Genomic DNA, 12,607 nt, shown 5'->3' on the forward strand with positions numbered 1-12,607 from the left:
TCAATGGGGTATAGACAGTTTGGGGGATATTTGCCAATCTGATAATGGTACCATTAGAAGCATTCCCTCAATAATCAGGAATAGGACTGGGATAACCACTTCAATCACTATTATATAACGTGCAGCAGTGCTTTTATTTTTCTCTTATAATACAGGAGCTTGGGTATCTTCATCTGGTTAAACGTCATCCATATTTCGTTTTCTGTTCTTATCCCTTGACCATTTTTCTATTGGATTATTGCTGTTTATTTTTCTATAAATTTTGAGGCTCATTCCCTATATACTTGAACATTTTTGTCTGTGATGTGGATGGCAAATTTTTTTAATTGCTTTTTTCCTATGGTATTTTTGCCATGTACTTGAAAGGCAATACATTCTTACTTGACTTCTATATTTTGAGTCACATTTAGAAAAGCCTTCCCTACTCCTAGGTTATGAAAGAAGTCGGCAGTGCTTTCTTCTAATTCTCCTATAGTTTCATTTCTACATATATATTTTGAATATATTTGCAGTTTATCTTCCAGTTAAGTATAAGGTACATATCCTGCTTAATATTTTTCCCAGATGATTATCCAGTTGTCCCATCACTATTTATTGAGTAGTTTATCTTTTCCCACTAATTTGAGTTCTTGTATACAAAAATTCCCATATGTATGGATCTATTTCTGGACCCTTTATTCAGTTCAATTGTTCTTTCATCTCATGGAGTCAAAACCACACTCTTTTAATTATCAACTTATACTGTGCTTTAATATCCAGAGGGCTGATCATCCTTCATTGCTCTTTTTCAGAGTCTTCATAGCTGTATTTTTATATTCTTTATGAATTTCAGAATAAGCTTGTCTAGCTCCCAAAATGTTTTTTTACTTTTTCATACTTTTATTGGTATCATAATAGATTTATAAATCAACCTACAAAGACTCTTAAGTGTTAAGCCTTCCTTTCCAAGAACATAACACACTTTCTTATTTGTTTTTATCTTGGAGATTATTTCAGGGTTTTATTCATATAGTTCTTTACATTTCTTGTGAAGTTCATTCCATGTTTACAGTATCTGAAATAATGGTGTCTTTATCTCTGTCTTCTATCTCTTCTTTCTTTTGCCTACTTGCTCTGGCCAGAAGTTACAGCACAATGTTATATAGCGGTGCTGGTGGTAGATATTCCTGACTTATTCTTGATTTTAAAAGGATTTGCTTCTAGTGTTTCCCTATTAATCATGCTGGCTTTGGGGTCAAGATAGATATATTTTTAGCAAATTAAGAAAGTACCCATCTTTCCTATTTTCTTGAATGGCTTTTATCAATAATGGTTATTTAATATTTGAAAAGGTCTTTTTAACAATTTGGGCATAATCAAATTATTTTTGTCCTTGGATCAATTATTATGATTAATTATACTCATAGATTAACTAATATTGAACTATGCTTACATTTCTAGGATAAAACCCTTTCTTTTAATATGCAGTTGAATTATCTGCTCATGTTTTCTTTAGGCCTTTTGCAATGATGTTCAGAAGAGACATTGGACTCTCTAGTTTTCCTTTCTCTGCCTTCTTTGTCAATATCAGTGTTATACTTAACTCATAAAAAAATTTGGACTCATGGAAAAAAGAATAAAATGTGATCCCACACAGCATAAAAAATTAAAAATTAGAAGTTTTTCAATGCGCCAGAACAGATGAAATTGCATTAGAATAATTTACTCTTATTTAAAAATCTTGGTAGAACTCCTCCATGAAATCATCTGGAGCTTTTTTTCTGTTTTTTCATGTGGGGAGCCCTTTAACAATTATTTCTATTAATTTTATGGAAATCTATACTTTCTCTTGGGGTTAATATTGCCGAATTATATTTCCCCATAAAATTCATCCATTTGATTTAGGCAGAAGTATCTTCCAAAAGGCTTCCTAGAAACCGCTGCCGTGAATAATTAAGTCAGATACTTGAACATTGGGTCTCATTATTGTGATAATCCAAGAGTAATACAGAACCTATGGGAATGTTTGCATCCCATCCAGATTTCACACTGATAGCTAGACCCCAGCCCCTGCCTTCTCCTCTCACCTGGGCCCCTCATTTGTACCTGAATTACACTTCGCCTACTTCCAAAAAGAATTTGAGGTTCTGCTCTTCAGTCTGATTCCAGGACAAACCAGGAACACCTGGCAGTGAGCCAGCATTTGTTGGCATTGTTACTATAATAATAAGAAATCATCAATGACTGTATATAAAATGCTTTGGGCTGGCATTATTATAGTCACTATTATTAGTGCACTTTTCTGCAAAGAATGGTGGTTCTCAACAGTGGTTCTCTCTTGAAATATCTGGAGACATTTTGAGTTGTCCAACTCAGAGCTTAGAGGTGGTCCTGGCATCTAGTGGGTAGAGGTCAAAAATGCTGCTAAGCCCCCTCATTGCACAGGACAGACCTTCACCCCAACCCCCACCCCCACCCCAACAAAGAATTTTCTAATCCATAATATCCTTAGTGCTGAAGTTGAAACACTCTGGTTAAGAAATCTTTTTTTCCCCCTCTGTTTGTTGCAGGATTTCATAGAAATCTTGCCAAAACTTTCAGGTGACCATGGCCGGGACCTTTTAGGAATTTGGAGTAAAGTCTACGATCCTCTATTTTGTGAGGTAAAAAAATACATATATCCAAGATTAACTTGCAAACTGATTTTATGATGCATATATTTCTTTTGCTTTTTTACAGATATATTACCTATACTTCCTTTGAGATTGAAACATAATTCAAGATTGTTTATATTAACTTGAAAATCCTGACATCTTCTCTTACCTCTCCATTATTAATATTTTTCACCCTTTAGGAAATTGCTTTTCTTCCTTGCCTCACCACTTCCTTATTTTTCAGTTATTCAGGAATGCTGGGCTCCTGTCATGAATTTTAATTAAAATAGCAATGTTATACAGAAAGAAAAAACAAACTTGATTTCTAGATACATAAGTCAGCGAGCTGACTGTAAACCAGGCTATGGAAATCGACTTATGAGGAAAGAATCTCTTCCTTGCTGCGCTATGCATGTGAAATAATTTTGGTTACTAGATAAATTACCATCGGGTTTTTTCCTTTCAAATCTACATGGTGTTTTTCACTCATATTACTCCACCTTCTGGCCAGCGGGGTGCTCTACATTCCTGTTTTTCCAACCAGCTCACAAAATCCTGGGGCTAAATTCTAATCACCCCCATTACTCATCCCCCCTGTGACTCTGAGGTTCTTGGGAGTCTTGAAGGCACTGATTATTTTCATAGTTCTGTCTCAGTAACAGATGACAGTTTATTCCCCTTCCTGTTGGAATTAATTAGTCTAAGCACATGCTACTTTTTCAATATTTTCATTTTATCATCAGCATCTATTTCAGTGAATACTACTTGTCATCTTAGAAAAGACTCTTCAATTGAAACATTGTAGGGTGATCCTGGCATCTAATTGGTAGAGGTTAAAGTCTCGATTTTCTTTACTACAGTTTGATCTGAGCTACCCCTTAATATAGCCATCAGTTGTAGATCTTTTTCACTTCCCTCTCATATATTTCCTCTTTAGGTTATTGTACTTTTCACTTGGTATCCTCTTTTATTCTCTCCCTTCCTCTCTCTTTCTCTTTCAATTCTGATTTTGAAATCAGGGAAATACCAATCAACTCTACATAACAGGTACTAAATAGTGGCACAAAGTCTCCACTTTCCTTTCTGTACAACTTTATTCATCCAATTAGCAAATATTTACCAAGTACCTGCTAGTGCAAGATGCAGAGTATTCCTGAAAATCAGTGGTCTAGAAGTTGATGGGCATGGGGAGAGAACATCATCAAAGGCTCTGGAAATACATTGTCGTCCCCAGCTCGCATCGCAGGCAGCTCATTTTAAGAAAACATCATCTAACCCTGGCAAGAATATTCTGTGCCATTTTACCCTGCCTGTATGTTCATAGGAAGATTACTAAACCTTTCATAAAGGAATGAAGTACCTGTTTGTTCTACTGTACCCTTACTCTCAAAAATATAAATCACCTACTGATACAAAGTCAGGTCAAAAACTCTGGACTTGGTAGGAAGCGGCAAATTAGTTTCTGTGAATTTTTATTCTCAAAAGCATTATCACTGCTTATCACAAAATAAAGTTTCCCTAGAAAGAAAGAGCAAAGCAAGAAAGGCTAGACCCAATTGTTCTTGCAGATGAAGAGGTTAAAAAGTCAACAGAGAGAACAGTCAGAAATAAAATCACATGCACAATTCCTCCTTTTTTTTTCTTGCTACAGGGTATTCACAATTTCACTTTACCATCCTGGGCCAGCGAGGACACCATGGCTAAGTTGAGAGAATTATCAGAATTGTCTATCCTTTTTCTTTATGGAATTCATAAGCAGAAAGAGAAATCTAGACTTCAGGGAGGTGAGTGTAACAAAACCAAGAAGAGCGTAATGGATTTGTGGTTGGGAGGTCTGGGTCTGAATCTCAGTCCCACCACTCATCAGCTGTGGGACCTCACACCAGTCACTCAATCTCTTTTGCACCAATTTTTACTCAGAAAAGTAGAGTTTCTATAAGGATTCAAATGAACAAATTATTCAGAAGGTTTAGAGCAAACAGAACCTGATACATAATACATTGTCACGGACATTAGACATTAACATAACCATTACATCACCTACTCTGGGTCTTAGCTTTTCCACCTGGAAAATGGAGGTGAACTAAAACTAACTGATCCTTTACATCTCTTCTAGCTCAAAAAAATTAAGGATTTGGGGGTCTGAGCTCCATAAAAATCAATTAGGTGCCTGGTGGTCAATGGGATAAACTTTTCAGGAGGGAGGTGGGACAAAGATGGTCTATTTTCCTGAAACTTTGGTAGGTAGCATTGCTAAAGTTGATTGTTTTCATTTTTTAAAGCTCTGGAATGTAAAATAGAATGGCTTTTAAAAAGGGGAATTTATTAAGCTGCAAGTTATAGGGCTATGAAAATGTCCAAACTAAGGCATCTAGGGAAAGACACCTTGATTCAGGAAAAGCCAGTGGGTCCAGAACACCTCTGTCAGCTGGGAAGGCACATGGCAATGTCAGCTAGCTTTCTCTTCTCATTTCATAAGACTTTCCTGGGGGCATTTTCCTTTGGCATCTCCCAAGATCTCTGGCTATGTCGGTTCTGTTGACTTGTTCCAAAATGGTTCCTTCTTAAAGGGCTCCAGAAAGTAGCCCTCCTTGAAAGGGTGGAGACACATCTCCATGGAAACCATCTATTTAAAAGTTGCCACCCACATTTGGGTGGGTCACATCTCCATGGAAACAATAAAAAAGGTCCCACCCAGCAATACTGAATGAGGATTAAAAGACATGGTTTTTCTTGGGTATAATAGCTTCAAAGTGGCACGTTAATAAAAATAGACTTTTTTCCAGGCAGCTATACACTATAAGTTAGGTTGTTTTTCAATTGTGAAGCTTCTGACATAGCTTGAATTTTCCCAATGGTATTGAAAGGTATTGAGATTTATTTCTAAGTGATGCTTCTTCTTTGCTGGATTTGGCCCTTTTCAGCATAGAATACCCTGCCATAAAGACTGTAGACTGAGGCAGGAAGCTGCTGGGCCACTGTAATTAGGAAAGGTGGATAGAAGAAACACACCTGGACTAGGCAGAACAGGAGTAGATGCCAGGCCTATGACTGCAGCTGGGTGGGCAGGCCAAGACACCACAGGGGTTCAGGAGTGGTTAACATAAGCATTAAAACTAAGGATGATTTCTGCGGGAGAAGCTGAGCCTACTTACAATTAGGCCTACGAGTCACCCCCAGAGAACCTCTTTTGTGGCTCAGATGTGGCCTGTCTCTCTAAGTCAACTCAGCAGGTGAACTCACTACCCTCTCCCCTATGTGGGACATGACTCCCAGGGATGTAAATCTCCCTGGGAACATGGGACAGAACTCCTGGTATGAGCCAGGACCCAGCATCATGAGATTGAGAAAGCATTCTTGACCAAAAAGGAGACGAGAGAAATGAGACAAAATCAAGTTTCAGTGATGGAGAAGTTTCAAATAGAGTTGAGAGGTTATCCTGGAGGTTATTCTTATGCATTATATAGATATCCCTTTTTAGTTTATGGTGTATTGAAGTGGCTGGAGGGAAGTACTGGAAACTGTTGTGCTGTGTTCCAGTAGCCTCGATTCTTGAAGATGATTGTATAACTATGTAGCTTTTACAATGTGACCATGTGATTGTGAAAACCTTGTATCTGATGGTCCTTTTATCCAGGGTATGGACAGAAAAGTAAAAAACTAAGGACAAAAAATAAATAAATAAATAACATGGGGGGATAAAGGGTAAAAATATTGGGTAGCTTGAGATACTAGTGATCAATGAGAAGGAGGGGTAAGGGGTATGGGGTGTATGAGTTTTTTCTTTTTTTTTTAGTTTATTTTTCTGGAGTGATGCAGATGTTCTAAAAATGATCATGGTGATGAACACACAACCATGTGATGTTATTGTGAGCTACTGATAGTATACTTTGGAAGGGCTCTGTGTGTGTGAAGATCTCTCAATAAAAACATTTTTTAAAAAATATGGGAAAAAAATATAAAATGAAAAACAATAGTCAGATGTAAAAAAAATTACAAAGTAAATTATTCAAATAAAAATTTAGATAAAAATTGACAAAAATTTAAATTAAAAGAAAAAAAACAAAAAAACTAAGGAACATCCTCTTCTGTCAAGTTGACATGAGAATGGAAGAAGTCCAAGCCACAGGAGGTGTTCCAAGTCAGGATAACACATTTTAATACAGTCAGTTTGGAGAGAACAGTTCAATCACATTAGGACCCCAGCCATTGCCAGATCCTCTTCACCAAAGGGTCAGGATAAGTCATTAGGCTCCCAGGAGACTGTACAATGTACCTGGTGGTTTGAACCAGACTGAGAAGATACCCACTCAGGGCTGCATAGCTGGAGGAAGCATTCAAATTGCAGACTAGGATAGAAGTCAGTTATCACAGCTAGGAAAAGCAGGGCTGCATATCAGGCAAAAAGGGCTAATTCAGTTGTAATCAGAACAGTTCATGAGGTGTAAGGCCAGATGGGCAGAAGCAAACTTATGAGAGATGACCACAGTAGGTGGAAAAAAATAATTCAGGACATGGTTATTAATAATGTGAGGTTGTTGGAGTCTAATGTCACAGAAGTCCTGATTGCATGGCCCAGAGGCAGACCTGATAGAAATGTGCCATTCCTCTCCATGTTAAGGGCATGGGCCCTTGATGAAGGAGAGCATCCTCAGCCCCATCTTAGATGGAACCTGGCATGTTGAGGAGAAACCACCAAGCAGGATAGACACTGAATGCAGAGGCAGAATCCAGGAAGAAGGAAGAAGCTGCTCGATTGTATGTACTAAACCAGCAAACAATGCAGAAGGTGGAAGTCAGGTCTGTTTGACTACACAAGTACCAGGCCTGTGCCAACAGGATGACTCAACCCCCAGGCCTATCAGATGCTAGAAGCAGGATGCCTGATCTATTTCCCACAACCGAGTCATGATGGGTTCAGGAATCTAGCCCCTCACTACTAAAAGTTCAGTCCACAGGCCAGCAACAACAGTATCTGTAGCAGCTGACAATAATACAGAATCCCCAGCCTCAGCCCAGACCAACTGAATCAGAATTTGCATTTTAATAAAATCCCAAGGTGCTTCATATGCACGTTAAAGTTTGAGAGGCACTTCTCTAGATGAAAGAGATAATAAGAAAAGGGCAGGAAAATCCAGGCGAGAATTGACAATTGTCTAATAATAGATGTAGGGGTGTGTATATGAATAAGAGATAGAGTTTATTACAGTATCTAGCTCATATTTCCTTTTTTTCCCCTTTGGCCAATAGAAAATTGCATTTGGAGGAAGTCATTTCCATTCTATGGGTCTCAGTTTCCCCATCTGATGATTGGGTTAAATTAGATGCTATCAGATTCCTTCCTGAAGACTGTTTGCCTGGTCTTCAGTCATAAAGGCTGTCACTCTAGAAGGCCAGAGCTTCTAATAAACCAAGAAATTGTTGGAGAGTGGTTTCTGCCAAAACAAAAGCTCAGCCTATTGTTCAGACCTGGTTAGGCAAGAGAGTTTTGTCAACTACATGTCTGTTGAATGATGAATCAGCTGAACACAATCCTATGTTGAAAACACATGTTGACTCAGTGACACAGAGTCACACAGGAGCATCAGGACTTTGGCCAGCATCTTCTGACCTTTGACAAATTTTTGTTCCATCAGTTGGTTTCAGGAATGAATTTTTCAGTAAGTTTACCGTCCTGTCCCAAGAAAGTCCCTAAGACTAATTTAAAACTGTATGATGGTTATATCAGAGTTAATAGAGTCCTCTCTTTTTGCTGTAGACCAGGAATTGCAAAATATAGCCTGCAGGCCAACTCTGGCCCACTGGCTGTTTTTCCTAAATACAGTTTTATTGAAACACAGCCACACTCATTCATTTGAATATTACCTATGCCTGTTTTTTGCGTTACCACCACAGAGTTGAGTGGCATGAAGATCAAGCTAAAAGTCACCATACGGCTCCAGAAGTCTTGGAAAGATTTAGATTTGTTAGAGATGTAGCATCCAGCTTCTTCCAGTCACTTCCAAGCAAGTCCTAGGATCTGCAGAAAGAGCAGATCACTTTCCTTCTTAATTAACTTTTTAATGTGCTTATCGGTGTACAGTCCTTTCTCTTCCTATTATCTTGTGAGCTTTTTGGAGGGCAGCGACCATGGCTGATTCACTTAGTATAGAGTCTGGCACATCATAGCTGCTAAGTGTGTGTTTGCTGAATGGACAGCAGAGATCATCGGCTGTCTGTTAACACCGATGCTTTGCTCATTATGAAACATCTGGTCATCCTCAAGTGAGGAGAGAGCATGCATAGTTGAGAGACCACCACCAAACAGGAGCATGATGAGTCATGATTTCATGTGATGGTTGTGGAAGGCCAAGGAGCCACATGTCCTTAGACGCACACGCAGCACTACAAGGTACTCCATAGCCTGCAGTGTCTGCAAACAGGCTGGAGCCTGAGTCCCATCATCTTTTCACTATCAGAAATAAGAAATAGGTCTTTAGATGTAAAGGCAAAAATATCTCCTCTCCTGAAAATAGACAGATCCCTCAGCTGAAAGCCAATATGTTGGCTGATCCCCAAACATCTGGGGTAACCTGGAGAAATAGCCATGGGAAACTGTATGTGCAGACACGCAGAGAGCTGCTTTCTCCCACGGCCTCTCAGGTCTGACCACCATAGAGTAGAAGCAAGAGGGGTGACGACAGAAGTACACGCCATACTGCCATGTCAAATCTGTCCTCGAGAGGATCATTGACTAACAACTGTTTTGTTTTGTTTTTGTCTTTCCAAGGCTATTTGCCTCCTAACTTGAGCTTTAACATAGCCTGGAATAGAAGAGTCCTAGCAAACCAATCCAGCTCTCATCACCCAGCTGTGTGATCTTTTTTATTTTATTAATTAAAAAAAATTAACAAAACATTTAGAAATCATTCCATTCTACATATACAATCAGTAATATCATCACATAGTTGCATATTCATCATTTCTTAGTACATTGGCATCGATTTAGAAAAAGAAATTAAAAGACAACAGAAGAACAGCTCCCGGGGCTACAGCAGGGAATGGACACACAGCGTAACCCAGTCTGGGCTGGTTAGTCTGACTGCGAAACTCGGCTGCGGTGAGTGAGATCCCCGAGCGGCGGGCGATTTCCCGAGCAGCCGCAGCTGCGGCGGTCCAAGCTAATCCCTCCCTCCTTCCTGGGCTGGCTGAGGGACGCAGAGAGACAAGCTACCCAGCCAAGGCGGCCGGCGCCACACTTTTGCGGGCGGCTTCGAGTCTCGGCTTCGAGTCTCGGCTTCGAGTCCGCGACTACGAGTCTCGCATCAGAGGGCTATCCAAAGTCTGGGCTGGCAAGTCTGACTGCGAGACTTGGCTGCGGCGAGACCCCCGAGCAGCCGCAGCTGCGGCGCTCCGAGCTAATCCCTCCCTCCTTCCCGGGCTGGCTGAGAGACTCGGAGAGACAAGCTTCCCAGCCAAGGCGGCCGGCGCCACACTTTTGCGGGTGGCTTCGAGTCTCGGCTTCGAGTCCGCAGCTACGAGTCTCGGATCAGAGGGCTATACAAAGTCTGGGCTGGCAAGTCTGACTGCGACTCTTGGCTGCGGCGAGACCCCCGAGCAGCGCGTGATTTGCCGAGCAGCCGCAGCTGCGGCGGTCCGAGCTAATCCCTCCCTCCTTCCCGGGCCGGCTGAGAGTATCGGAGAAGCAAGTTTCCCAAGCCGAGGCAGGCGGCGCCCTTCTTCTGCGGGCGGCTTCGAGTCTCTGCTTCGAGTCCGCGGATACGAGTCTCGGAGAGGAGGGCTATCCAAGCAGCGGTAGCCTCCCCCCACGGGAGGCTTCCTGGTCCGGTGGGGAATCCCCCAGGCCCGCTGCGGCCCGCAACCAGCCACAGGGTCCCCTCAAGCCGCGGCAGCTGACGCCCCCACCACGCGCGGCCCCTGAACCAACGGAGAGAATTGGATCCGAAATCCCCAGGCCACGGATATCGGTGACTGGGGGAGACCCATTCCAAACACTTGAGACAAACGTGTGCCACGTGCGCCACATACTGGGCAAGATAAGAAAAACAGATCCCAGAGATTTCACAGAAAAATATTACAACCTTGCTGGGTCCAACACCAAGAGAAATCTGAATAAATGCCCAGACGCCAACAGCAGAAGATAACTGTCCACGCTCAAATGATTGAGAATATGGCTCAGTCAAAGGAACAAACCAATAGCTCAAATGAGACACAAGAGCTGAGACAACTAATGCTGAATATACGAACAGAAATGGAAAACCTCTTCAAAAATGAAATCGATAAATTGAGGGAGGACATGAAGAGGACATGGGCTGAACATAAAGAAGAAATAGAAAAACTGAAAAAACAAATCGCAGAACTTATGGAAGTGAAGGATAAAGTAGCAAACATAGAAAAAATAATGGATAGTTACAATGATAGATTTAAAGAGACAGAAGATAGAATTAGTGAATTGGAGGATGGAACATCTGAATTCCAAAAAGAAACAGAAACTATAGGGAAAAGAATGGAAAAATTTGAACAGGGTATCAGGGAACTCAAGGACAATATGAACCGCACAAATATACGTGTTGTGGGTGTCCCAGAAGGAGAAGAGAAGGGAAAAGGAGGAGAAAAACTAATGGAAGAAATTTTCACTGAAAATTTCCCAACTCTTATGAAAGACCTAAAATTACAGTTCCAAGAAGTGCAGCGCACCCCAAAGAGATTAGACCCAAATAGGCGTTCTCCAAGACACTTACTAGTTAGAATGTCAGAGGTCAAAGAGAAAGAGAAGATCTTGAAAGCAGCAAGAGAAAAACAATCCATTACATACAAGGGAAACCCAATAAGACTTTGTGTAGATTTCTCAGCAGAAACCATGGAAGCTAGAAGACAGTGGGATGATATATTTAAAATACTAAAAGAGAAAAACTGCCAACCAAGACTCCTATATCCAGCAAAATTATCCTTCAAAAATGAGGGAGAAATTAAAACATTCTCAGACAAAAAGTCACTGAAAGAATTTGTGACCAAGAGACCAGCTCTGCAAGAAATACTAAAGGGAGCACTAGAGTCAGATACAAAAAGACAGAAGAGAGAGATATGGAAAAGAGTGTAGAAAGAAGGAAAATCAGATATGATATATATAATACAAAAGGCAAAATGGTAGAGGAAAATATTATCCAAACAGTAATAACACTAAATGTCAATGGACTGAATTCCCCAACCAAAAGACATAGATTGGCAGAATGGATTAAAAAACAGGATCCTTCTATATGCTGTCTACAGGAAACACATCTTAGACCCAAAGATAAACATAGGTTGAAAGTGAAAGGTTGGGAAAAGATATTTCATGCAAATAACAACCAGAAAAGAGCAGGAGTGGCTATACTAATATCCAACAAATTAGACTTCAAATGTAAAACAGTTAAAAGAGACAAAGAAGGACACTATATATTAATAAAAGGAACAATTAAACAAGAAGACATAACAATCATAAATATTTACGCACCGAATCAGAATGCCCCAAAATACGTGAGGAATATACTGCAAACACTGAAAAGGGGAATAGACTCATATACCATAATAGTTGGAGACTTCAACTCACCACTCTCATCAATGGACAGAACATCTAGACAGAGGATCAACAAAGAAATAGAGAATCTGAATATTACTATAAATGAACTAGACTTAATAGACATTTATAGGACATTACATCCCACAACAGCAGGATACACCTTTTTCTCAAGTGCTCATGGATCATTCTCAAAGATAGACCATATGCTGGGTCACAAAGCAAGTCTTAACAAATTTAAAAAGATTGAAATCTTACACAACACTTTCTCGGACCATAAAGGAATGATGTTGGAAATCAATAATAGGCAGAGTGCCAGAAAATTCACAAATACGTGGAGGCTCAACAACACACTCCTAAACAACGACTGGGTCAAAGAAGAAATTGCTAGAGAAATTAGCAAATACCTCGAGGCGAA

At 40.2% G+C, this 12,607-nt stretch overlaps 1 protein-coding gene across 4 annotated transcripts in view; it reads left to right on the forward strand.

The window, feature by feature from the left end:
* The window catches only part of ACP3 (acid phosphatase 3), a 182,352-nt gene that overhangs the window by 130,901 nt on the left and 38,844 nt on the right, over positions 1 to 12,607 (forward strand). For all 4 annotated transcript variants that reach the window (XM_077130129.1, XM_077130130.1, XM_077130131.1 and 1 more), the window contains 2 exons: positions 2,550 to 2,642; positions 4,285 to 4,417. In XM_077130129.1, coding sequence (XP_076986244.1) covers positions 2,550 to 2,642; positions 4,285 to 4,417 — 226 coding nt within the window. The remainder of the gene's footprint in view (positions 1 to 2,549; positions 2,643 to 4,284; positions 4,418 to 12,607) is intronic.

The sequence above is a fragment of the Tamandua tetradactyla genome, chromosome 15 (assembly GCF_023851605.1).
Source record: "Tamandua tetradactyla isolate mTamTet1 chromosome 15, mTamTet1.pri, whole genome shotgun sequence".
NCBI classification, from domain to species: domain Eukaryota; kingdom Metazoa; phylum Chordata; class Mammalia; order Pilosa; family Myrmecophagidae; genus Tamandua; species Tamandua tetradactyla.